Raw genomic sequence first — 27,372 nt, forward strand, 5'->3', positions numbered from 1 at the left:
CCTGAAAAATGTAGTGACACAGGCCCATGCATGGTTAACTGTACCATTGGAGGTGTGATATTTTTTGACTATATGTGTGATTTAGAAGCATGCGTGAGTATTATGCCCTTGTCTATATATAATGCTTTAAGGCTCCCTCCCTTAAAAAGGTCAGCAGCTTGTTTTGTGTTAGCAGATAAAAGCATTATCACAGTGGTTGAAATTACTGAAGATGTATTGGTGAGTATTAAAGGGCTCACGTTTCCCATTGATTTTTATATCCTGGAGATGCCCCAAAATGACTCAGGGAGACCTTCGTCAATCCTGCTTGGTAGACCATTTTTGAAGACCTCAAAATTCAAGCTGGATGTCTTTTCGGGTACCCATTCCTTTGAGGTAGATGGCAGAACAGTGAGCTTCAATCTAGATAAAGCTATGAAGCATCCCCCAGAAGATCACTCCATATTCTAATGTGACATCATTGATGAAATTATAGCTGCAACCCACCAGGAAGAAATGGAAGAGAGTCACATGGAGCAAGACCCAAGTGTGGGGACACCCTCTGAACATACTGAAGATTCATCACCATTTTCACTAGCCCCAGAGAATCCAGAACCAAACCGTGAGCGAAAAATGGAATTAAAGCCCCTTCCTCCACACCTCAAGTATGTGTACCTTGAGGACAAGCAAAAGTTTCTAGTTATCATTGCAAGGGAGCTCACTTCCCAACAAGAAGAATAACTGCTTAGTGTATTGAGGACACATAAGAAAGCAATTGGATGGAGCTTGGCAGATATAGTAGGCATCAGCCCTCAAGTTTGTGAACATAGAATATTCTTAGAAGAAGGAGCAAAGCCTGTCCATCAACCTCAGAGAAGATTGAATCCCACCATCTTAGAAGTTGTCAAGAAGGAAGTAACTAGACTACTTGAAGCAGATATCATTTACCCCATTTCAGATAGCGAATGGGTCAGCCCAGTACAAGTGGTTCCCAAGAAGTCTAGAGTCACAACAATAAGGAATGAGCAAGGAGAACTTCTGACAACCAGAGTGCAGAATGCATGGAGAGTTTGCATTGACTACAGGCGTCTCAACCAAGCCACTCGCAAGGATCATTATCCCTTGTCATTCATTGATCAGATGCTTGATCGCCTGTCAGGTAAATCTCACTACTGTTTTTTAGATGGTTATACAGGTTATTTCAAATCCATATAGCTCCTGAGGATCAGGAAAAGACTACTTTTACATGTCTTTTTGGGACTTATTCTTATAAAAGAATGCCCTTTGGCTTGTGCAATGCACTAGCTACTTTCCAAAGGTGTATGATGAGTCTTTTTTCTGATCTCATTGAGACCCGTATGGAAGTTTTTATGGATGACTTTAGCATTTATGGTGATTCATTTACCTTTGCTTGGATAGTTTTTCTAAAGTATTGGACAGGTGTGTTAGTTCAAACCTTGTTTTAAATTTTGAAAAGTGTCATTTTATGGTAAAACAAGGTATTGTTCTAGGACATGTTGTTTTTGATACTGGTATCTCTGTAGACCCAGCAAAGGTGGATGTTATTTCTAGTTTACCTTACCCCTCCTCTGTGAGGGAAGTCCGTTTGTTCCTTGGCCATGCAGGTTTTTACAGGAGATTCATTAAGGACTTCAGTAAGGTAGCACTACCCTTGTCCAGACTGCTGCAGAAAGACATTGAGTTCGAGTTCAGTGAGGATTACAAACAAGCGATTGATAAGCTAAAGACCGCCTTGACTCAAGCTCCGATTGTGAGGGGACCAGGCTGGAGTCAACCATTTGAAATCATGTGTGACGCCTCCAATCATGCAGTAGGAGCAGCACTGGCTCAACATGAAGGTAACGACCCTTTTGTAATTGCTTATGCATCTAAGACTTTAGATGCTGCTCAATCTAATTACACTACTACTGAAAAAGAGCTTCTAGCTATCGTTTTTGCTCTGGATAAATTCTGAGCCTACTTACTTGGTACTAAGGTAGCTGTGTACTCAGACCATGCAGCTTTAAAATACTTATTAGCTAAAAAGGAGTCTAAACCAAGGCTAATACGTTGGATGCTACTGCTGCAAGAATTTGATCTTGAAATTAAAGATAGGGGTGGTAACCAAAATTTAGTGGCTGACCACTTAAGTCGCCTTGAGCACATTAAAGCTGACTCCATTCCTATCAATGATAATTTCCCATTTGATAGCTTACATGCAGTATCTGATGTAGCCCCTTGGTATGCACCTGTAGCTAATTATCTAGTTAGCCATACTTTTCCTCCTGGTTTCACTAAGCATCAGAGAGACAAGCTGAAAAGCGAGTCTAAATACTATGTATGGTATGACCCATATCTATGGAGGTGTGGTACTGACCAGGTAATTAGACGGTGTGTACCTCAATCAGAATTCCAGTTCATTTTAGAGGCCTGCCACTCATCTGAGAGTAGAGGACATTTTGGCTCTCAACGAACTGCTAGAAAAGTTTTAGACTGCGGATTCTGGTGGCCTACTCTTTTTAAAGATGCTGCTGACCTTTGCAAATCTTGTCCTCCATGCCAAAGGTTTGGTAATATATCCCAGAGGGATGAAATGCCTCAACAAATTATGCTTTTCTGTGAAATTTTTGATGTTTGGAGCATTGACTTCATGGGTCCATTTCCAAATTCTAATGGCCACCTTTATATACTGTTAGCTGTAGATTATATTTCTAAATGGGTGGAAGCAATTCCTACCCGTACTGATGATGCTAACACTGTTGTTTCCTTTGTTAGAAACCATATTATTTGTCTCTTTGGATCACCACGAGCAATCGTGAGCAATCAAGGCACTCACTTTTGTAACAGGAGACTAACAGGTTTACTAAAGAAGCATGTGATAATTCATAAAGTATCAACAGCCTATCACCCCCAGACTAATGGGCAAGCAGAGGTGTCTAACAAAGAGATAAAGTGCATACTGCAAAAGGTAGTCAAGCCTCATAGAAAGGACTGGAGCACCAGACTCCAAGACGCGCTTTGGGCATATCGGACAACATACAAGACACCGATTGGGATGAGTCCTTTCCGCTTGGTTTATGGAAAGGCCTGTCATCTCCCAGTTGAGATGGAGCACAAAGCCTTCTGGGTGGTAAAGGAGTGCAACATGGACTATGAGAGAGCCGAAGCTGAACGAAAGTTGCAACTGCAAGAATTAGAGAGCCTTCGCCTAGAAGCTTATGAAAACTCCAGGCTGTATAAAGAGAAGGTGAAGGTTGTGCATGACAAGAGCATTAAGCGAAGAGAATTCCAACCTTGGGACTTAGTCCTACTTTACAACTCCAGAATGCGACTCATGCTAGGCAAGCTGAGATCCAAATGGGATGGTCCCTATCGAGTAGAGAAGGTGGAACCATACGGAGTCTTTCACTTGAGCCATCCTTCAAGCTCTGAACTTATCAAGGTCAATGGACATCGCTTGAAGTTATTCCATGGTGAAAAGATGGCGAAAAACCAGGAACTAGAGATCTTCCTCTTGGAAGATCCGCCCACAGCAGAAGATTGAGCTAGTGGAGCGTCCAACTTAAGGACGTTAAAGCAAAGTGCTAGGTGGGAGACAACCCACCATGGTATGATCATTCCTCCCCTCTCCTTATCTTCCCTTGTCAATAACGCTTTTCAGTACTAATGCCTATCTTTTGCATCTCATCCACATACTGCATATTGCATTTTTATATAAACAAAAAAAGGTTACGGCATGCGACGCGCCAGCGTCGTTGACGCACTCGCGTCATTGTGCCTTCGAAGCATTAATGAAAAGGAACAGAGAGCTGTGCAGGTATGTGGCTGGAGGCGTGCCCCTGGCACAAATTGCCCCACGCGTCCGTGTGGATGACGCAATTGCGTCATTTGTAAAATGCCCCCCCCCCCACGCGTCCGCGTCAACCACGCGAACGTGTGGCTCTGCAATTCGACGTAAATGGGTGTATGGCAGTGAGTTAAGCTGGAGCTAGGCTACACTTGTGCTAGTCGCACAAGCCCAGCGACACGAACGCGTACCCCACGCATTCGCGTCGTTTTCTCAATCTGACCATCCATACGATCGCGTCAGCCACGCGACCGCGTCACCTTAAAATTTGGCAAAAACATGTTTCACATAGAGAGTTGTGCGAGCGCGAAGCTGCGCTCGCGCCCCTAGCGCAAATCATATCACGCGTCTGAGTGACCGACGCGTCTGCGTGACCGACGCGTCCGCGTGACCGACGCGTCCACGTCATTTCCTTCAAGGGCCCTCCGCGCGACCGCATGCACCACGCGTGCCAGATTGTCTTATCTTTTCCTACCCCCAATCTTCTTTCTTCCTTCTTCCTCCCTTCTCTCTCTCCCTTCTTTCTCTCTTCTACTCCCTCTTTCCCACCACCATTATCAAGGTTTTTCTTTTCTTCTCCTCTCCCTACTTTTTCATTCTTCTTCTTATTTTCATGTTTTCTTTTTCTTTCTCTTCTACTTTCCCTATCCATGTTTTCCTTTTCTTTCCTCTTCCTCTTATTGGTGTTGGAGATTTATTTGGGTCATTATTTTTATATGTTGCTTGTGAATTGTTCTAGACTTGTTTAATAGTTATATATTATTTTTATAAGGGTTACTTGCATGTTCAAAATTAATATTTTCCGTACCTTATTTAACATGCATGCTATGTGTTTATGAAAATGCCCATATGGCATTTTGCACTATTTTAGATTTCTTTTAATCTACTTTAAATGCCTGCTTTTCACATAACCCTTTTTCTATTTTATTCATTATTATATAATTGTTATTACAAGCATATTGTTTGTTTGAAAGACTTGGTAATCTAACGTGGACATTGAATGCTTGATCTATGCTACTCATGCCCTTGTCGGCATGCCAATAAACACATTGCATTTAACTGTCACCACATGCACTTGCTATATTCCCGTTGTTGATTTGGCACATGTAGTCATGACCATGTGTTCACATCATTATCCCTTCCTGTGCATTGATTACCACCTTTCCCACTCTTTTTCTTGCTATAACCCTTGAAATATTCATGTCTTTACTCGTTTCCTTTCAGGATGGCCACCAAGAAAGGCAAGGAGAAAGCTACCCCCAAATCCACAGCAAGAAAAGGAACTAAAAGAGCATTAGTGGCAGAGCCATCTTCAACTGTAGTTAAGCCCTCGACAAAAAGAATTAAAAGGTTTATAAAGGTCGATGAAAAGGAGAAAGCCTTCCCAGCAAAGGACACTGCACGATTTCCCAATCGTTACTGTGAGCAGATGTTTCCCATTCTGGCTGCTCAAAATTACAACAACGAACACCTTCTTATCCTTCCACCTCGTATTGCCGAATTTGTTGAGCCGCAAATTGCACAAAGACATTGGGGATTCCTACAGAGACAGCCACGACAGGTTAATCTTTCTTGGGTAGTTGAGTTCTACTCCAATTTTCACCTGCCGACCCTGCAGTCTGTTTATGTCCGTCAGAAGCAAGTCCCTATTACAGAAGAGGCCATTCAGGGAGCCTTAGATCTTCCCCCTGCTCCAGAAGGATTGGACACATTTCAAGAAGCCGCACTCAAGTACCAGGCGTACAAATTTAACTGGGACGCTGTTCTCAGAGTTATCGCACAACCTGGCAGCAAATGGATTTTTGGATACCATCGTTCCTGTCCACTGACCTTAGAGGCTCATGTATGGGCACAGATTATGTCCCATTACATCTTTCCGAGCACTCATGAGTCCTCCTTCACTGCAGAGATGGCCGTTCTACTATGGTGCATCCTCACAGACCAGCCTATAAATCTACCGAGACACATCCGAAACGCTATGGGACACGTGCAAATCACGGGATGATCAATATGTCCCTAACGGGAGATATCTCAGGCCACTACTAGCCACTACCAGCCAGTCAGCAGAACATGCTGCAGACATTCCACCTTCTACTAGTCAGCTGCTGCATCAAATACTAGAGAAGTTGGACCGGCAAGACCAGAAAGCGAAGCTACGAGAGCGCCGCAACCACTTCCGTTTCAAATACCTCAATGAGCTACTCACAGTCAACCACAGACCTTCCGAGGATCCAAGCACTCCGGACTCCACTTCCTTTAACAGCACAGGGAGCCATGACGGCCCTGACTGTGGAGATACTGCCACCAGCCCACCCTTGTTCCTGACAGATGGCACCAAGGATGGTGCAAAGGCTTAAGTGTGGGGAGGACGGTCAGTACCTGACTTCCAGAGGTAATTCTTTTCCCCTAACACCAATTTCTTTTTCTTTAGAACATGATAGATTGCATAGTAGTAGGTTAATTGCATGCATGTTCTACCTGATTGAAAAGATAATAAGTTTCTTTTAAGACCATATATTTTTTGAAAATTTCACTAATTTAAATCAAAACACTTATGTTAAATTTGTTTGAAGTTGAAATTGGAATAGGATTTTTGAGCTAAAAGAACACACAACCCGTGAGACTTTGAGCCTAAATACATGGTTACACTATTTAACCATAAACATTTTTATTTCTCGTGTGTTTTCTTCTCTATGATTGTAATCTGAATTTTGTTTTATCCTATATGTCTAATGTTAATGTGTTATGTGCATGCATATGATTGAGACCATTGTTTGTTTAGCTCACGTATCCCAAATAAGCCAACCCTTTTAATTACCTTTGTTAACCACTTTGAGCCGTTTTTAATCCCATTTGTTCTATATTTTACCATATTACTAGCCTTAAGCAGAAAAACAATTGAAAATCCCAATTGAATCTTTGGTTAGCTTAAGATAGAATTTGTGTGTTAACTGAGTATGGGAAAATTGTGGGAATAAAGGGTAATAGGAAAATATGTCATGATAAAATAAAGGAAATTTGAGTACCTATTCATGTGAAACCATAAAAGAAAAATTACAAATATATGTGCGTTGATAAGCTATAAAAAATAAAAAATAAAAAAAATTCCGTTACTTTAGTGAATAAGGGGACAAAATCACCCCAATGATAAGTCAGAGTTTAATAATCAATGCACATGTGATTAAATTAAAATAAAGGTTGATGCATGAGTATGGAATGTGAAAAGAAGATTTTGGGTAGCTAAGATGAATGTTGAAATTATATAGAATATATGTATGTTAGGTGAGAGCTTAGCTTAATTAAAGATTCAATGTATAAGCTCATTTAGCCATATGTATACCCTCACCTTACCTTAGCCTCATTACAACCATGAAAAGACCTCATGATGTTTGCATTGGCACTTTAAAATTGTTGATTGATTAGGTGAAAAACAAAATTTTTGAAAGCATGATTAGAAAAGGATAGAGTGATTACCCCATATACTAGAGATGATTAGAGTGCACACGCACCAACAGTAAGGGTTTAATGCTTGGTCCTGTATTCCCTGCTTTCACGAGCTATCTTCTTACAAATTTACCTGCCTTTACAATATGATTTGAATTAGTGAAATATGCCCCATGTTTTGTCTTAGAGAACTTATCTATTTTTAATCATATAGACAAACTCATATAGTTGCATTCATATGTATATAGGTTGCATTGCATTGCATGAGTCTTACATGCCCCTATTCATTCATATTTATCTCCTTCAATTTAGCATGAGGACATGCTAATGTTTAAGTGTGGGGAGGTTGATAAACCGCTATTTTATGATTCATATTGTGTTTAATTGTGTGGTTTTATCAAGTCTTCGCCCACTTATTCATATGATTTGCATGTATTTACAATTCCTTCCTAAAAATATTCTATGATTGGAAACTTGCTTCCTAGACACCTCTTAGTTGTATATTTTTATTTTTCTTCGTACCATTCGATGTCATGATCTATGTGTTAAGTGTTTCAGGCTTCATAGGGCAAAGATGGCGTAAGGAATGAAGAGGAAGCGTGCAAAAGTGGAAGGAACACAAGGAATCGAGGAGATGATCAGCGAGAAGTCACGCGGTCGCATGGCTCACGCGACCGCGCGAAATGGAAGAAATCACACTGACGCACTCGCGTGGCTGACGTGACCGCGCAGATTGGAAGCTGTACGAACGACGCGAATGCATAGACGACGCGCACGTGTGGTACGAAAAATGCTGAGTGACGCGAACGCGTGAACGACGTGGCCGCGTGATATGCGCAATCTGCAGAATTACAAAAGTCGCTGGCATAAATTATGGGCCGCATTTTAACCCAGTTTTCGGCCCAGAAACACATATTAGAGCTAGGAAACATGCAGAGACAGAAGACAACAATTCATTCCGCATAATTTCAAGTTTTTAGATCTGATTTTTCTCCTCTCCTAGGTTTCTCTCTTGAACATTCATAAATTAGGATTTGAAGATTTTTTTCTTTAGCTTTTGAGAAGAGTCTACCTCCGGTTCTGGTTATTATAGTTTGTTATTTACTTTTTATTTACTCTTCCATATTCTCAATCTGTCCAGAGTTGACATTGGATTATTTTCATAGTTTATTAATGCAAAACTATTTTTACTTTTAATTAATCTCTTTCATCATTATTCATTATGTCTCTTCTTATTTCCCCTATTTATTTTGTGAAGTCTACAATTATGATGATGGAGTAGTCCCCCAACTTGATTGGGAGTTGATTAAAAGGAGAACCTTGAGTTAGAATACTCAAGAGTTCAATTGTAATTGGTTCATTGTTGGTTGGCTTGTTAGTCACTAAATCTAATCCTTTCTAAGGGAGAGGATTAGGACTTGTGAATAGAAGTTGACTCTTAATTTGACTTTCCTTCATTCGTTGAGGGTTAACTAAATGAAAATAATGACTAATTATTAATTGATCTTGATAAAATTCCAACAAGGATAGAACTTCCAATTAATCTTCTCCCGGTCAAGATTTTATTTAAATCATATAAATTCTCTAATTTAATTTTTTGTTCATCAAATTCAAAACCCCTTTTGAAAACCTCTGATTGATAAAATAGAACATCTTCCTGCAACTCGTTGGGAGACGACCTGGGACTCATACTCCCAGTATTTTATTCCTAAAATTTGTGACAACCCTTTTTCTAAATTGACAAATAGATTTTTTCCGGTTAAGAGCTGTACTCGCAATGCCGTTTCCCTAATTAATTCTTAATCTGTCAATTTTCGCTTACGTCACTAACCAATTGAATTAAGATCGAAAGCTTTCTAGTAAATCAAGAGAAAAGAAATAAGAAGAAGAATGAAAACTATAATTGATCCATAAAATTACAACAGAGCTCCATAACCTAATAAAAGGGATTTAGTTATTCATAGCTCTAGAAATGGAAAATGACAGAAAGGAAGACATGCTTAACTAGAAAATGCAGAAAAGTAAATATACATAGGGTAGTTCTCCAAAGTGCCAAGCTTCTCTATAGTTCAAAACTACTCCTATATATACTACTCTTCTTGATCTTCTAGTGAGTTATTCAAGTCTTGGATGTGGGCCTGAGATCTTGAGTTGAAGCAGTTACAATCTTTAGTGGGCTCAGCTTGCAGAAAAGTGTGAGTTAGGCATGAGCGTTAGTGATGTTAACGTTAAGTGATAATGTAGGTTCGAGAACGTTAGTGGCAATCACCTTTTTCACTAACGTTCCAACCCCAAAATAGTCCACGTTCACTTCAACGTTAGTGGCACTAACGTGACCACTAACGTCGCCTTATGATCCTTCGCAAGCGTTATTGGGAATTGCCTTTTCCAATAACGTTGCCTTGTGCCCCTCTTTTCCTACGTTAGAGTTCACGTTAGTATAACTAACGTGACTCTTAACGTGGGCATGCCTATCTTCAAGAGCGTTAGTGACACTTACCTTTGTCACTAACGCTCCAAACGCCCCTCCTCCCCACGTTAGAGTTCACGTTAACTAGGTTAACGTGGCCACTAACATGGTAGTGAATGCCATCTCCAATGTTAGTGACAAAGGTGAGTGTCACTAACGTTGGCTCATCAATATTAGCTCCACGTTAACTTTCACGTTAGTGGTCTTAACGTGACCACTAACGTGGGCAATGCTAGCTTGATCCAACGTTAGTGACAAAGGTGAGTGTCACTAACATTGACATTGTCTTCCCTTCCACGTTAGAGTTCACGTTAACTAAGTTAACGTGACTCTTAACGTGGCCAATTGCCAACTTTTAGAGCGTTAGTGGTGTTCACGTTTACCACTAACGCTGGAGCTCTCTTTATCTCCACGTTAACTACCACGTTAATGTAGTTAACGTGGCAATTAATGTGGGCTTATGATGGCTTCGCAGGCGTTATTGTCGACCACCTTTCTCATTAACGTTGCAAGCTCGTCCCCATTCCACGTTAATGGTCACGTTAATTAGATTAACGTGGCTACTAACGTAGTTCTTCCTTGCTTCATTTGTCCTGAAATCAAGCAAATAAAGTGCATCAAAACTCTAGCCCAAGTCATGAGATTATGCATCATCAATGTATCATTCAATCCTTGCAAAATCCTCATGAAATCATGTAAAATTCACAATCGTTGCTTGAATCAAGATGTAAGTGTATTTTCATCCAAAACTTGTCTTATTCACTAAGAAAATGCATGAAACTACCCTAAAACAATAAAGAAAAGGTCAGTAAAATTGGTCTAAATGCCTTAACATCACTAAACTTTAAAAATATTTGTGTAAAAGAAGATTGGTGATAGTTCTCTATTGGAGAAGAACTTGGTGTTTTAGAAGAACTCTCCTATTGAGAGGGAATTTTCTCTTATTGAGAATCGATGGGACATGAAAAGGTTAAAGTTAAAGTTTGAATTAGGATCAAGAAAGGAAAAAGGGAATTGTTTTTTTTTTTTTTTTGGGTTTTGGGATCATAATGTGTATGAATTCTTCCATTTAAACATGGTCGCAAAGCAACTAAACATAGCAAACAAGATTAATATTTGACTTAATCACATCAAAAATAAAAAAAAATGTTTGACTTAATCAACTCCTAACTTAGAATTCTTACAAACGTAAAGATTTGATTAGAAGGAAATATAAAATTCTTTTACACAGGCAAGAATACAGCTACACTCTAATGCGTCCATCCCAACTCAAATTGAAAAGAAACACATTCGTTGAAAATCTGTGAGTAACCATAGCCAGTTGATAGATAATACTACTCTTCAATTTCTTCTTTTATTCTATCTACAATATATGCCAGGATTGATTAGTGTATGAAATGATGTTACTTCCATGTGAATGAAGCAGCTGACAATAAAACGAATTATCCCTGGTTAGTTGTAACCGCCGGCGGCAAAGGGGCTACCGACATCATCGTCTATATCAAAGGCAGCTTTCCCAGTTAACGTCTTTACGGCAATCTGAGCAACTTCAACAAACCACTCATCCTCTGGCAATATACTGCCATGACCAAAGTTCAATTAGTATGAAGCAGTAGATTGTGGGCAATTTGATCATAAATATATTTCCACCATTAATGTTCTTGATGCTAAGTAGATGTACCTGTTGGGATCAAGTCCTGTAGCAGCAACAGCTTCAATTGCCTTACTGATGATGTCTTTGATAGATTGGTGCAGATGACGAGATAAATATCGACCTTGGGATGCAAATATCATCACAAATTGCATATCCAAATAAAGCTGCACATGAAATAATGGGTTCTAAGTGTTAATTTTATTCATTCAAAAGATTAGTCTCAATTAACTTTTCAAATAAGTAGCTGTTTGGTTTGGAATTCTGTTTAAAAATCTACAATATATTAATGAGTTTAATAGAGTAAATGATAAAAATCTTCTTTTAAAGATCACTCATTTTTTAAATTAGTCTCCGAAAAATTTTTTTTTTTAAATTTATCATTCAAAAATTTTAAGTTAGTCACATTAATCCTTTTATCACTTTTGTTGCTGACAGCATTAAAATTTGCTGATGTAGCACATTAAATAATACTATATTGACCACAGCACATATACGCTACTCTTAATTAACTGCTTACATGATATATTTATGTAATTAGATCAAATTAACCTTAAATTGTGGAGACTTTGAGATATTGAAATTTCTTAATTTGATATTAATTTAATCTAATTTCATAAACTTATCATGTTAGTAGTCAATTAGAAATATCAAGTGTATACTATAATATCACTTAATGTGTTATATTAGCAAACTCTGATATCATAAACAACGAAAATAATGAAAAAATTAATATAAACAACTTAAATTTTCTTAAGGATGAATTTGTTTAAATCATATAATCTTTTAGAGACGAATTTGACTATTTATTTGACTTAAATATTTGGCCATCAAAATACAACAATTTCTCATATAAATATACAAATATATTATTTTATCTCAATAGTCAATCACGCTCACATAAGTATATCGTGTTTTGTACTATATCTATGTTATATCACATTCAAAATACATTATGGCTCGCTTTGAATATATCTAAATGGTTTCACAAAATTACATTGAATACCATCACTATTTGTCATTATTATACTGTTATTTAGTATTTACATTCCATTTAGCAAACACTTACTACTTTCTAAATGAAGCATGTTACAACCACTCATGTCGACCGAGTTGGAAAGTCTCACCCACTCACATGAGTGTGTATGGCCCATTCTAAGTATTTATAGAATATATTATACATTATTTTTATAGGCTCCTAATGGCTTCTTCTAATACTTTAGCATCCTTTTTTATAGAGCATCAACAGAGCTTTAGTTCAGATTATATAAGACGGGAGTCACTCACAAGAAGAAAAAGACTGTTCAAAGTGAGTACCTGTTGAAGGCCAAGAGGACCCAAAGGCGTTGGGCCTGTCTCTACCTCTCCCCAGAAGGTTTGGTCATCAGCAAGAAAAAGGATCACAGACTCTGCAAGTCTCATCAACAAAAGGGTTGCATACCTGTCTTTTCCCACAAACATATCTGTTGCAATTGTTGCCACTCTTGTAAGCTTTGCAAAGAGCTCCTGAACCATAGTACACGATATACTAAACCCTATTAGAATTAAGAGATACTACAGTGCATGTATCAATGCATTATGAATGTTTCAGAGCGGGAGTAAAGGTTCATGAAGGTCTCTGAAACTGTAAATATGCTTGTCTTTTAGTCAACCATTGATCAACCATCATTGTTTGTCAATGTGGCGTGACATGTAACATTGACCAACGTTGTAGTTCAAAAGCACCTGGTATGCCGACGTTTCACTTGAAGCGACATCAGTAAAAATGTGACAATTAACTAATACTTAAAATTTGAAGGATAAAATAGTATTTAAAATGGTAAAGCACATTGTAGTACCTGAAAAATTGTAGAAGGAAACCATTCAGGTTGTTGGCCTTGTCCGTCTAAACTCAAATACATCATTGCATTGAGGCGTGTTTCCCCTTCCTCATTAAAGATGAGCTCAAGAGCATGCTGCCTGCAGAAACTGTCTCTGAGGCGATCAACTTCCCGCTGGAGTCTCTTCTTCAATTCGCGCTGTTCAGGAAGCCTTTGTTGCTTGTCTGATCCTTTTCTATGAGACTCATCACCTTTGCTGCTGTGTGAAAGCTTCACAACGGCACGAGGGATTAATTCATCTCCTAGCAATATTGCATTGGCTAGCACTGCTATCTGTTGTGCTTCAGTCTCCGCAATCTTTACAATTTTATGAACTGATGTACCTTCCAGGTTCTCAGTTTCTACCGAACCTGGTAATGCATTTATCAGCAGATTGATGTAGGAGTTAAACACCCGTAGAAGGCCTTCATATGCAAGACCATCTAACTGTAAGATTTCAAGAGGTTCTACATCTTCAAAAAGTTCCTACACAAACAATCAAACCAAAGAGTTATTCATTTTGAGCCAAAGGACATGAAAAATACTCACTTTGAGCTTCTTGTTCCTCACTTTCTCGTTGACAAAAGTTATTTTGTCAAGGCTACTTGGCAATGCTTTTCTTTCTTACAGAAGCTATCAGATGCCAACAGTTGTCAAACCAAGCCTGGATAACATTTATATTAAGATGAAAAATATGAGTACAAGTTCATTTTAGTCTTTTGAGATTGTATGTGTGAGGTCTACCAAAAACTATTGTATGCATGAATTCTTTTGGTTCTTAAAATTCAACTTTTAGTCATTGTGTCATCTCATTTTTCACTTATTTGTCATATTAATTAACATGAGAGCATCCAGCATCACTACAGATGTAGAATCAATTAAAAAAAATCAAATTAGTCCACCAAAACAATAACTAAGTTGCACATATCTTTTATCAGTTTAGTGTGACATATCAATAAAATAGGATAGTACAAAAATATAAATGGAATAAAAGAACTTAACTCACGTCTTGAAAGTTGAAAGACTAAAATAAAGTTAAAAGACTAAAATGCGCCTTGTTCCGAAATAGAATAATCACCTGAACCAATGAGTTGAATTTGTGAGCACTACTTGAAAGTTTTGGCTGGGATGACGAAACAAATGCTTGCTCAACTAATGGCCTAAAGTGTTTGAGCAAGACAGGGGAAAGGGCCAATCCATTAGCCTCCAACAGTTGACAGTGGCTCATGCAAACATGAACACTTTCAACTGCAACTCTGAGGCTTCCTGTAGCAGCAGCCGAGGCAAGGATGCGCTTCTTTAGGAGAAGAGCACAATTCTCAACCTGCCCTACGGCCCAAGTAACCAGCTCCGAACTATATGCAGGCTCTTGTTTGCCAAACACTGTCAAAGAATCTGTTGCCGCTCGTGAAATGATAGAAAAGACAAGCTGTGAAAGGCTAGTTGTGTATTGACCAGCCGCTTTAACCCTTCCATCATTGGTGGACTCAAAACCATTCATTTTACGCTGCAACTTTTCTTTGTGTGCATTTAGTAGTAATGTGTGAGCACGAGGACCGTCTCCTAGCTTTTTCAAAGCCCAAGCTGTGAAACGAATTTCTGAGTTTCGAGTGGATGACTGGCCCATAGTCTCTGCTAGCTGATCAGCTAACTTTTTCTTCTTATCAGCAAGGGCATCTTCCAATGCCTGGAACAAAACTGGACTCAGAAGTTTCTCTCTAGTAATTTCTTCTGCCATTTTTTTGCCTTCTTCCAACTTAGCCATCGCTTCGTCCACTCTTTTCTCTGCTAATAGAACCTCCAGCGTTTCTAGAAACTCTATCAGCCATTTCTCTGTCTTGGATAGATCCGTTTTTTGACTTAGTATCTCTTCCATGTCCGAGTTTTCTTTTCTAGCAACCAAGGTACTAAGCTGACAACCTTCTGCTATAGCATGAACTGATGCGGCCTGCGTCACCAGAAGATTTCTCATGGAAACTAGCTCTCCCTCAAGATCCGAAATCTCTTTGGATGTACTGCATATAAAGATTTTCACACATAGTTTTCAACATAGCAATCATAATCATGCTTGCTCATAGTGCATGCCTTTAAGTTGGAATTACAACAATCATCATAGTGATAGTCCCTTATTCAAATGTTTAAAAGTGCAATGCCGGCTGAGAGGGATATAGTTTGATACTTGATGATATCCATATGGTTTGATACTAGATTTGATTATATTAAGGATTCTTTCTTTAGTTGTCTAATTATCCCCGTATTTTCATTCTCAAGGCAACTCACTGCTTGACAGTGTGCACTAAATAGTTTTAATTAAATTAGTCCAAATACTCTAAATAAGTTTTAAGTTAACAATTTCTTAATATCTGTTGCTTCTTTTTTTTTTTTTTTGTCAAAAGTGACCTATGTAAATGCACAATGGTAGTCACCAAACATGCTTTACAAATTTAATCACATGCCTTCTCCTAACAACTTGGAAACATAGCAGCGGCAACAAAGGTTCCTGAGCTAAGATATGCAATTAGCACTAACAAATTCCCTTAAACCATACTGAGGGGTGTGTGTGTTCTCGCATGCTCACCGAATGAAGGCTGAGTAGTTAGCAAGAACACTTTTCCGCATTTCTTCAGCAGAAGCCTTCTTCAGGTCAACAAGATAAACACACAAATGCCTTATCTCCTGTAAACAGAGAAAAAAAGCTGATTGAATAGGATAGACTAAAGTAATAATATTATTCCATTACCATGTGACTTTATGTGCCAAGAATTAATGGTGTTAGCACTTGGCAAACTGCATAAGAATCACTTAAGTGCATTGAAATTATAATTACAACGACACTTTCAAGGCATGCAAAACTAATATCTAGGAGTTCTACACCAAAATCTATAACAGCATGAATCCTATTAGCATGTTTGGTTTCAGTTGGAAATCTTCAAAGTATTATTGGAAATTGCTCAAAAGCACTTTTGCTGAAACCATGGTTCTGTAATTCCAAATGAAAACTAAAAACGTTGCAAGGCTAGAACCTGCAACAAATGCTATTTGGTTGGAAGCTTTTCCTTCTGGATTTTCTAAATAGTAGAAACAAGAAGCTACTAGATCACTTAGCATCATTACAGCATTTATTAGCAGAATAAATACATTATTCATGAAGAGGCATAAAGAAAAATGATAAATATCTGTAACTTATTTTATTAAAATAATAATGTGGTCTATGTAATTAATAAAAATAATTCTAATTATAATGAGATAAATATAATAAGTGTTATTCAATAAAAGAAATAGAATTAGTGAGAGTTTTAAATAATAAAATAAAGGATATTCCTCCTCCTCTCTTCAGAATAGAAAAGTAGAGGTTACATTTTTCAAAAGAAATACGTGATAAGAGAAGAAAAATGTCTCTGCTCAACAACATTTATTCTCTGTGCCATCAATAAAAAAGTGAGAAGGTAAAAGAAAAAGAGGAGAAAAACACCTAGAAACAGAAACTTATTAGGAGATTGCAAAATAGTTCAATAATTTAAAGCGCAGTGTGTCCATAACTCGCAAGTTACAAGTCCCCGGATAAGAACTAGGCTCTAACATCAAAGAATAACCACAAGCCAATAACAACATCTCAAAACTCACTAACATGAATCTGGTATATTTTTTAATTATATTCTTATCATATGATAATCATAAATTTTAAGATTTTATATCCGCGTTAGATATAGTTTATGAATTTATTGTAGAAACAAAAACTAACAATATATACCAGTTTTTATGTACACAAGAGTGGTACATATAACTCAGGCATAAAATAAAATATAAGTATCCTACTATATTGGCACATACTCACAGACATTTGCAGAGCATCTAGACACAATTTCAGTTCTACACTAACAAAGGCTGTCATTTTATTTGCACGTTTAATTTGATGCTTACTTTAAACATCTCTTAATTCCTTTGTTTTACACTATAAATTATGCACAATGATTAAAGAAATGATTAGGTGTTCTAGACATGTTTCAAAAAATAAATAGTAAATGAATCCTGTATAATACTCTCTTCTCCAATTCACTATTAAATTTATAATCAGTCACTTTTATGCATCCCAAGTTCTTAACAAGAAAAGATAACAGTTGATCAACAGGCCAAACTTTTAACATTCCATCAACTGTTGCACACGCATCACTCATGCACACGAACACGTGCACACATGAATAATATAATTTGCACCTAGATAGAGTGTCTGCAAACACATGTTAACAGAAAGAAAATATGTGCACATGAATCATTATAATAAAATGAACAACCGCATTTTTGGTATACAACGTTGGTCTTCTTCAAAATTATCAACACTTTGAAAACTGGTAGTATAAAATGAATAAACCTAACTGGATTACTATTGGAATAAATTAATTAAGGTTGGCATGATGATGCATGGTACCTTTTCATTCATGGCGCGGGATTTGGTTTGGATGAAGGCATTGGGATCAAAGGAGGAACTCTTGAAAACCCTGAGCTTATCGCTGAGAGTGAGATTGGGATTGACCTCAAGCTCCGTCGAGTCTCCGATGCTCGACAGTGACCCTCTCGGAGTCACAAACGCCATCTGATCCATTGACATTTTCTATGATTCTTCCTACCTCCTTCACAACACTTGCGTTGCGTTGATACGAATCACACAACACTGAGATATATAGCTATATAAATTGGAAGATCTGCAGAACATGCAGAGAACAAAATCACGTCGAAGAATAATCAGTTGAATTAGTTTAAAGTGCTTGTTTGGTGTAGTTGATAGAAAAAAGACTTTTTTTTATTTTTTTAATATATTTAGTAATTTTTTAAATTTTAATAGTAAANAATATTTTTTAAAATGTTATCATTTATATTTAAATTTTTTCTTTAAAAGAAATACTTTTTACATAATAAATAAATAAAAAATACCTTTGTATTATTATACTCAAAAAAGTTATTTTTATTTTTTTTAAAAGATATTTTGAAAACAATTTTGCTACACATTCATATCTTTTTTACAACTAAATTTAACTAAGTTGATCCAAGTCCAACAAAAATCAATTTATTAGTAAGAGCATGAATACACGCTCCAACTCCCCAGTCACTAACGTTAACATGAACGTTCATATCCATGTTCATATCCTTCTTCTTTTTCACATTCTTTCTTTTTCTTTGCGTTCTTCTTTCTTCTTCTTTGCATTTTTCAGTCTTATTCTTCGCGTTCCTTCTTTTTCGCATATTTTCTTTCCATCGTCTTTTTTTTATTTCTGCTATTGTTACTGCATTTTTTTCTTTTTCTCCTTTTATTTTCTAGTAATTTTACAGCATTGATTTTTTTATTCCTCTTAAGAGAGTGAAACAAGAAGAATTATGAAAAAATAAAAAAAAAAGATGAAAAAGAAGAAGAACAAGTAGCACAAGATGAGGAGGAGGAAGATGAAGAGTTTTAAATTATACAGAATTTATCAGAACAAATAACACCGAAATTTCTTAACAATAATACATAATTTTTTTAAGTTTTTACACTAAAATTTTAGTACAAAAGTACAAAAGTATCTTTTTTAATGCTGTATTTTTTTCTTATTCTTTTTATTCTTCTTTATTTTTTTTTTCTGTTGCTCTTATTTCTTCTTTTAGGAGCATTGCTTCTCATATTAGACTTGAATGAACATGTTTGTAATGTATTACAATTTTATTTATTTGAATGAATGTAGGTTCATTCTCTTCCTAGTAATTTTGTAGCATTATGTATTTTATTTCTTTGTTTGAGTTTTTCTTGTTTTTATTATTATTAAGAGAGTAAAATAAGAAGAATAATGAGAAAGTAAAACAAGAAGAAAATGATGAATAAAAAGAAAAACAAGAAGATGATGATAATGAAGAAGAAGAATGAGGAGGAGGAGTTTTGAGTTATCATTAAGTAATTTTCATGTATTCTGGATTTAAATAAGGTGTACTTTTGGTCTGTGCTTGTTTTCAATTGAGTTTGTTTGTGTGTCGTCATCATTAAGTAATTTTAGTGCATTTTGGATTTAAATAAGGTGCACTTGTCTGTGCTTGTTTTGAACTGAGTTTGTTCGTGTATCGTCATCATTAAGTAATTTTGGTGCATCCTAGATGTAATTTCAATGCATTCTGGATTAAATAAGGTACAATTTTGGTCTAAACTTGTTTTGAACTAAGTTTGTTTGTGTGTCTCCGTCATTAAGGAATTTCGGTGCATTATGAATTTGAACTGTTATACATATAAGAAGAAGACGACAATGATGATAATAATGATGATGAAAGAGGAGGAAAAGAAAGGAGGAGATCGAAGAAATTCAAATGAGAAAAGAAAGATGAGGAGGAGATGGAGGTAGTGGTGTAGTGGTGATGATGACGACAATAATGAAAGAGAAAGATGAGGAAAAAAGAGGAGAAGAAGAAGACAACGATGACAAGAATAACGATAACGATGATGATGATGATGAAGATGGAAGAGAAGAAGGAGAAAAAGAAAGGAGAAGAAGAAATTTAAATGAAAAAGAAGGAGGAAGAGGAGGAGGAAAAGAAAAGAAAGAAATTTAAATGAAAAAAAAAAGAAGGAGGAGGAGGTGGTGGTGAAGGCAATGATAATAATGAAAGAGAAAGATGAGAAAAAAGGAGGAGGAAAAGAAGAAGTAGCAGCCACATGGGAGGAGGAGGAGGAGGAGGAAGAGGAGGAGGAAGAGAAGCGAATTAAAAACCCTTAATAATAACTTGGTTGGACTTGCTTATGTATTTTACTTGGTTGTAGAATACGAAACTGCATATGGTTATCGAGGGGATGAGTTAATTGAGGATCTCTGGATACTGACGCAAGTCTTCTAGACTTTCTACCCTTGTATTAAAACATTCAGAAGTTGCAAGTCACTGGTCTAAATTGACGGCACACATTTGTATGAAAAGTATAAAGGGGCTCTTTTAAATTCGGATCAAACATAAATACAACAATTAAATTACCTGAAATAGACTCATCACCCACATTATCACCTGAATAAGAAGCACGAACCACATCATCTCCTCTACCAGCCTGATTAACCTCATCCTCACATGCAAGAGTTTCATTAACAACATCGTCACCTGCACGAGTCTCATCAACCGCATCGGTGTTCTCCTCCTTATCACCCTCAGGCATAGAAATATGTGTTGGAGTCTCGCAACATCTAATATCTGTAAGAACTGGAATAACTTTTTTAATAAAATAATAATTTAATTGTCCGAAATAGATTCAAAAATATAAAAGTGTTCTTTTTGAAAATATATTTTTTTACAGAAATTTTTTGTAAAAGTGCATACTGGCACTTAAGCCGACAATACCGGCTCTAGTCTGACCGATACTGCGTATTGAGAAAAATAAGATTTTTTGAAAATTGAATTTATTGTTTGAAAGGACAAAAATAATTTAGAATCGAAAACCGGACGCTAATCTTAAAGGTTTTGGCCCAAAGTGGGCCAAACGGACCTAAAACGCTAACGGGTTGGACTGAGCCCAAGTTGGGCCCAAGTCCAACATATATTTCAATGAAATAACATGGTTTTGTAATTCTCCCTTAATTTGTGCTTAACTGTAAAAACATGTTTTTTAGGCCCTTAAATTGGTAATCTTAATTCATCTTTGATTCCATTCGATACCTTGATATGTTTGTTAAGTGATTTCAGGTTTAGAAGACAAAGATTGGATTGAGGGAATGAAGAAAAAGCATGTAAAAATAGAGAAGTCATGAAGAAATGAAGGAACTGCAAAGCTGTCAATCCTGACCTCTTCGTACTTAATCAATCATAATTTGAGCTACAAAGGTCCAAATGAGGCGGTTCTAGTTGGGTTGGAAAGCTAACATCTGGGACTTCAAAATGATATAAAATTTGGCATAGTTGTCTTGTCTGGCGTTTAGGGATGCATACATGTTGTTCCACGCGCACGCATTGCCGGATCAACATGACTCACTAAAAGCAACTCGGGGTCAGCGATTTCTGAAGCATTTGGGCCCAATCCAATTCATTTCTGATGCTATTGAACCCAAGGATTGAAGGGGAATGAACCAAGTAGTCATAGGAAAGTTTCCATGATGTTTTAGGATAGAATTCTAGAGAGAGACTCTCCTCTCTCTAGATTTAGGGTTCTTATTTCTATTTTCTTTTTTATCTAGATTTTAATCTTGTTTCATTTTAGTTTTTCTTTACTTTTATTTGTTCTAGCATTTTAGTTTATTTACTTCTCATGTTAATTTCTTATTTTTCTCTCTTTTATGTTGATGAACCATTGTTGGATATTGATTTCTTCTAATGCAATTTTATGTTTCCATGTCTTCTTTTATGTTTATCTTCATTGCTAATGTTGAAATCTTGCTTATGTTAGTCATGGATTTTGTTAATTCATGCATTTTGTGATGTTTACTTTTATTGCACTCTAGGTGTTTGATGAAATGTTTTCTCTAGTTTTTAAGTAATTTTCTTTACTCTTGGCCTAGGCTAAGGGAATTGAGTGACCTTGAGTCATTGGGTCTCATTGAATTGGTGATTTGAGAACCCTATGTGGTCAATTTGATAACTATTGACACTAGCCTACTACTAAGTCAATTATTAGCTAGGTTAGGACTTATGGATTGATGTTGATAAAGCCATTTGATATACTTCAAGCATAGAAGTAGAGTTAACGAGCTTGGTCCCTCATAATTATCAATGTATAGTTTGTAGATAAGGATGGTGTTCTCAATTACCTATGTCTAGCAAAGAGTATTTTTCCTTTCTTTTATTAATTCTTGTCATTTACTTTCTTGATTTTATATTTCCTTGTCCCTTTTATAAATCAAACCCCCTTATTCATTCATAGCCAATAATTGATCACTTCATTGCAATTCCTTGTGAGACGATCCGAGATTTAAATACTTCGATTAATTTTCATTGGGGTTTGTTACTTGTGACAGACAAATTTTGATTGGGAGGATTGTTTGTTGGTTTAGAACTATACTTTCAACGAGATTTCATTGAGAAATTCTTCACCAACACAACTTTTCTTCTCATCAAATGGCGCCGTGGCCGGGAAATTGCAATGGTGTTATATTATTGGCTATTGTGAATATGTGAATATGTTTGCCTTTTTTTGTTTGTTAGTTTTTGTTAGGTTTAGGATTTTGTTGCTTATTTTTGTTAGTTTTTGTTTTATTTGCTACTATGAATTCTCATCCCTTTGGCTATGAGTTTGGTTCAAACTATGTTGTAGGAAATGGAAGCTACAATGATAACATGCATCAAGAATGGAACAATCAAAGATGGGAGGAGCCTCAAGGAATTGATCAACCTCCTTGGCAACAACATCCCCCCGTCCCTTATAGGTATAATTCCACTCCTAATGCATATCAATCTAATGGATGTGGTGACCCTTATTGTGGTTGTTAACAACCACCACCATTTGCCTATGAACCACCCCTCAACATGGTTTTGAACCACCTTACTCACAAGTCGCCTACCACCAAACACCTCCATATGACCCTAACCCATATCCACCATACCAACCACCATATGAACCATACTTAGAGCCATCACCATTCCAACACCAATACTCCCATGAACCACAATTTTCTCATACACCACCTCAAAACTTTCACCAATATGAACCACCTTCCAACTAGAATACCTTTCCCTCAAACAATGAACCCTCTCTTCCACCACCGCCCCCCAATGAAGCCCTCATGCTAGAACTAAGAGATATTGGCTCTCATATCCAAAGGCAACAAGAGAGGACGGAAAAGGAATTTAAGAAGCTGGAAGCTAAGATAGCCACTATGAATGAAGCCATTAGTCACATAGCCTTCCGCCTAAGCTCATATGATCAAGGCACTCCCATTGTTAAATGTGGAGGAGCAATCAAGGAGCACAGTGAGGGAGTGAGTTTGGAACTTCAAGGTGAAGAAGAGGAGTTGGAGTAAGAGTTGACACAAGGGGAGAAAGTTGAGACAATTGAGCCAGAAGAAATGGTTGAAGACCTAGGAGATGTTGGATGTCCATGGAAATGTAGAATCAAAGAGCCCTCTTCCAAGAAGCTTGAAATTGATGTTGAGGAGGGTGCGCAACCTCCAAAGCATATCATGATTGAAGATTTTGAAGAGGTTGATCAAGAGATGGATTCAATCATTGATAAATTCTTATGTACAATTGAATCTTCCCCCATTAGGCTTGATATGGAGATTAAAGAAGAAGATACCTCACCTCCTATACCCTTGGCGAGCAATGAAGAAGAGATTGAATTGAAATGAAGCCACCAAGAGGAAGAGGTTGAGCAAGAAGCAAGCTCCATCATTGAAGACAACTCTACACCAAGTGACATTGGTGACCTTGTTGAAGATTCTTCCAATGGATGTGAAGTTGATGTTGAAGTGAACTTCACACAACCTCCAAAATTTGATTTAATTGATGATGATGAAGAGTTGGAAGAAGTTGACAAGCAAGGAGAAGTTGAAGGAAGTTGTCAAGAGGTGGAACTCATCAAGGAAGAGCATAATGGAATGGCACTTGCAAAACCATTCTTGCAAGGACCCAATCCGACCATCACCCTCTTCTGATAACAACAAATCTGTAATTCAAAGATATAAAAGAAAAACCTTTTTGCTATGAGGCCATGTAGAGAATGCACCCAGAGTTTGGTGGCTTCTTGTAATAACACTGGAATAACACGGTAACTCTATCACAATCCCTTACCTCCCTGTCTGAGAATCTTAGAATTTGGAACAGAGATATCTTTGGTCAGATAGGAAGGCAGAAAGTGCGTATCATGAATACAATAGAAGGAATTCAGAGAGCTAAGGCTTATGGAAAGAATAAATTCCTTGAAAAATTGGAAAGGGATTTGCAGACACAGTTAGAAGAGGTCCTTGATAAGGAATAGATCATGTAGAAGCAGAAATCGAGGGATGCATGGGTAGTTGACGGGGATCATAAAACACGATACTTTCACGCTAAAACTATAACTAGAAGAAGGAGAAATAGGATTATAAAATTGAGCAGCCAAACTAGAGAATGGATAGAAGATCAAGTTGCCTTAGAAAACTATGCAAGGAGTTTTTTTTTAAGTCGATGTACTCAGAAGTGGAAGTAATTCAAAATAAGTTGAGGACCAAAAGAACATACCCTACCTTAGAAGAAGCAATACAATGTAGTATGGATACCGTCCCTGATGCTGAGGAGGTAAGGAAATCCATTTTCAATATTGGATATTGGAAAGCACCTGGAATTGATGGATTCCCAGCCCTATTCTATAAGCATAATTCGAATATGCTTAAAATTGATATGCTAGAACATGTGCAATCTGTTTGGAATGATCCCTGCAAGATTAAGAATATAACAACACATTTATTTCCCTCATACAAAAAATACAGAACCCAGAATTTATCACACAATTTTGACCTATAGCACTGTGCAATATGAGCTACAAATGCATCACTAAGATCATCGTAGAAAAACTAAAGCCAACCTTGGAAAGAAGAATTGCACCGTACTAGTCCATTTTTGTACTGGGACAGAAAATTCATGATAACATTATTGTTGCAAAGGAGATTATGCACTCTATGCGAAAAAGTTGTGGAAGAAAAGGGTTTATAGCAATAAAATTTGATTTCGAGAAGGCCTACGATTGCCTTAACTGGAGCTATTTGAATGACTGTCTTGTGGAATTTGGACTCTCAAATAGAACGACCAATCTTATCATGGCTTGTGTCAAATCTGTTGAATACACCCTTTTATGGAATGGAGAAAAAACCAAAGAATTTAAACTGTCAAGAGGCATTAGGCAGGAAGACCCCATTTCTCCCTATCTATTTGTTATTGCGATGGATAAACTGTCACAACTTATTGAAGATAGTATGGAGAAATAGAATTGGAAGGGATTTAAAATTGGAAGATAAGGACCAATTATCTCACATCTTCTATTCGCAGATGATCTGTTGGTTTTTGCAGAAGCGAACCCTTCTCAAATTGATAATATTATGGTAGTATGGAGAAATTTGGCAAGGCATCGGGCCTTACAATCAACAGGGCTAAAACATCTATCATCTTCTCCAGAAATGTCAAGGAAGATTTGAAAAGGGAGATTAAAGACATATGCAATTACCAAGAACAGCCAAGCCTAGGAAAGTACCTTGGAGCTATGATAACAAACCATTTGGCTGGAAAAGAGAATTACAAGAATATTTTTGAAAGAGTGGATGAGTGACTCTGGCCAAGGCAGTTTTAACTCCTTTGGTGAATTATGACATGCAGCATTCTATAGTGCCTAAAGACGTGCTTTTAGAAATTGAAAAATCACAACGAAGATTTGTGTGGAGAGAAATACAAACTCAGAGAAAAGTTCACCTTGTGGGATGGGATACCATGTGTATGGAGAGAAGATATGGAGGGCTTAGCTTTAAGAGTCTAGAAAAGGTTAATGAAGCTTTTCAGATGAAAATCATTTGGAGGATTTTGAAAGAACCTGAGGCATTATGGGTTCAAGTACTGTCACACAAGTACACAAGATACTCAGATTCACATCATGCATTCGATAGCAAGAAAGCAAATTCTATGTTTTGGAGGGATATCAATAAGATATGGTAGCATCACAGAGACAAATTCTCATGGAGCGTTAAAAATGGAAGGAATATATCATTTTTTTGGGATAACTGGCTAGAAGGAAAGGGACCTTTTATTTAATATGTCCAAGGCAGTGTCACAGAAGAAATTAGCAGGAAGACAGTAAGTGATTTTGTAAATAGGAAAGGTCAATGGGATCATAATCTCGTTAAAAGCCTCCTCTCAGAACAAATTTTGTAGGTGTATCATGGAATAACCTGTCCCAAAATAAATTGCAGGAGATGATGTAGTCTATTGGGTGAACACAGCTAATGGATTGTTTTCTATGGCATCAGCATATAGAATCCTGAATCCTCAACAAGGGGGCGACGACCAAGTTTAGAAACGGATTTGGAGGGGGGATGGCCCTGAGAGAGTGAAAGTTTTTGTTTGGCTGAAAGTACACCAGCGACTCTTGACAGCAGAAAGGGAAGCAAGAATGTTTGGTGCATTTTCTTACTGTCACAGATGCAATGATACTGAAGAATCCCCTATTACATGCTCTGCGAGACTGTCCAACTGTGAGTAGGACATGGGTGGCACTAATACAACCTAGCAGCATTCCAAAGTTCTTTACTATGAATATACATGAATGGATTGATTTTAACCTAGATTATGAAATAGGAATAAAAGCCACCAAGGGGTGGAAAGAAATCTTCCTCATAGCTTGTTGGAAGATTTGGTATTGGAGAAACAAAGAATTAGCAGAACTCCCCTTCAAATTTTCTGAGAGTGCTTGATGCCAAGGCATCTTAGGCTAGTTTCACTAGCATTTTTCTGTTAGTTTAGTTGTTTTATGCATTTTCTTGAGCTTAAAGTAACCAAGAATGGTTAAATGAATAACAAAGCAATGAAACATCCAAACAGTATGATTTTGATGCAAATTCCATGAGTTTTTAGTTATATTACTTGAATGCTATGAATGGAAGATTTCTCATGAAATTTTGCAAGACTTTGATGCAGTTGTTTGGATGATTTCAGGGAAGAAGAGGCTAGGCAAGGAAGCAACAAAATCAATAAAGGAAGCTTGAATATCACATGTGGAGTTTAAGCTCCAGTTTAAGCTCCAGTTTAAGCTTAAACTGGAGCTTAAACGCCAAAATCATGAAAGCTGAGGAAAAGCTGAAAGTGGCGTTTAACCTCCAGTTTAACCTTAAACTGGAAGTTAAACACCAGAAATGAGAAATGCACCAGGGAGCATTCCCACGTTTAAGCTCCAGTTTAACCTTAAACTAGAGCTTAAACGTGTTCGACCAAAATTCTCCTCCAGGGTTGCTTTCTTCATTTCCACGTTTAAGCTCCAGTTTAACCTTAAACTAGAGCTTAAACGTGTTCGACCAAAATTCTCCTCCAGGGTTGCTTTCTTCATTTCCACGTTTAAGCTCCAGTTTAACCTTAAACTGGAGCTTAAACGTGGGAATGAAGAAAGCAACCCAGGAGGAGAAAAAACGCCGAACACGTTTAAGCTCCAGTTTAAGGTTAAACTGGAGCTTAAACGTGG

At 37.1% G+C, this 27,372-nt stretch overlaps 1 protein-coding gene across 1 annotated transcript; it reads right to left on the minus strand.

The window, feature by feature from the left end:
• Positions 1–11,192: 11,192 nt before the first annotated feature.
• Positions 11,193–17,850, minus strand: LOC107489042 (exocyst complex component EXO84A). Its single transcript, XM_016109828.3, has 7 exons — positions 17,677–17,850; positions 15,829–15,926; positions 14,329–15,265; positions 13,230–13,736; positions 12,709–12,897; positions 11,422–11,558; positions 11,193–11,319 (listed from the first exon to the last, which is right to left on the minus strand). The coding sequence occupies exons 1-7, from the start codon at positions 17,848–17,850 to the stop codon at positions 11,193–11,195; spliced, it is 2,169 nt and encodes a 722-aa protein (XP_015965314.3).
• Between the last annotated feature and the right edge of the window lie 9,522 nt (positions 17,851–27,372).

Source organism: Arachis duranensis, chromosome 5 (assembly GCF_000817695.3).
Source record: "Arachis duranensis cultivar V14167 chromosome 5, aradu.V14167.gnm2.J7QH, whole genome shotgun sequence".
NCBI classification, from domain to species: domain Eukaryota; kingdom Viridiplantae; phylum Streptophyta; class Magnoliopsida; order Fabales; family Fabaceae; genus Arachis; species Arachis duranensis.

What these genes read in the sequence shown, in the direction of transcription:
- LOC107489042 (XM_016109828.3), bottom strand. Translation starts at nt 17,850, where the DNA reads ATGGATCAGATGGCGTTTGTGACTCCGAGAGGGTCACTGTCGAGCATC. An exon ending in AACTACTCAGCCTTCATTCG is followed by an intron (nt 15,266 to 15,828) that starts GTGAGCATGCGA and finishes CTTTATATGCAG; the next exon opens with TACATCCAAAGAGATTTCGG. An exon ending in ACAGGACTTGATCCCAACAG is followed by an intron (nt 11,320 to 11,421) that starts GTACATCTACTT and finishes TGGTCATGGCAG; the next exon opens with TATATTGCCAGAGGATGAGT.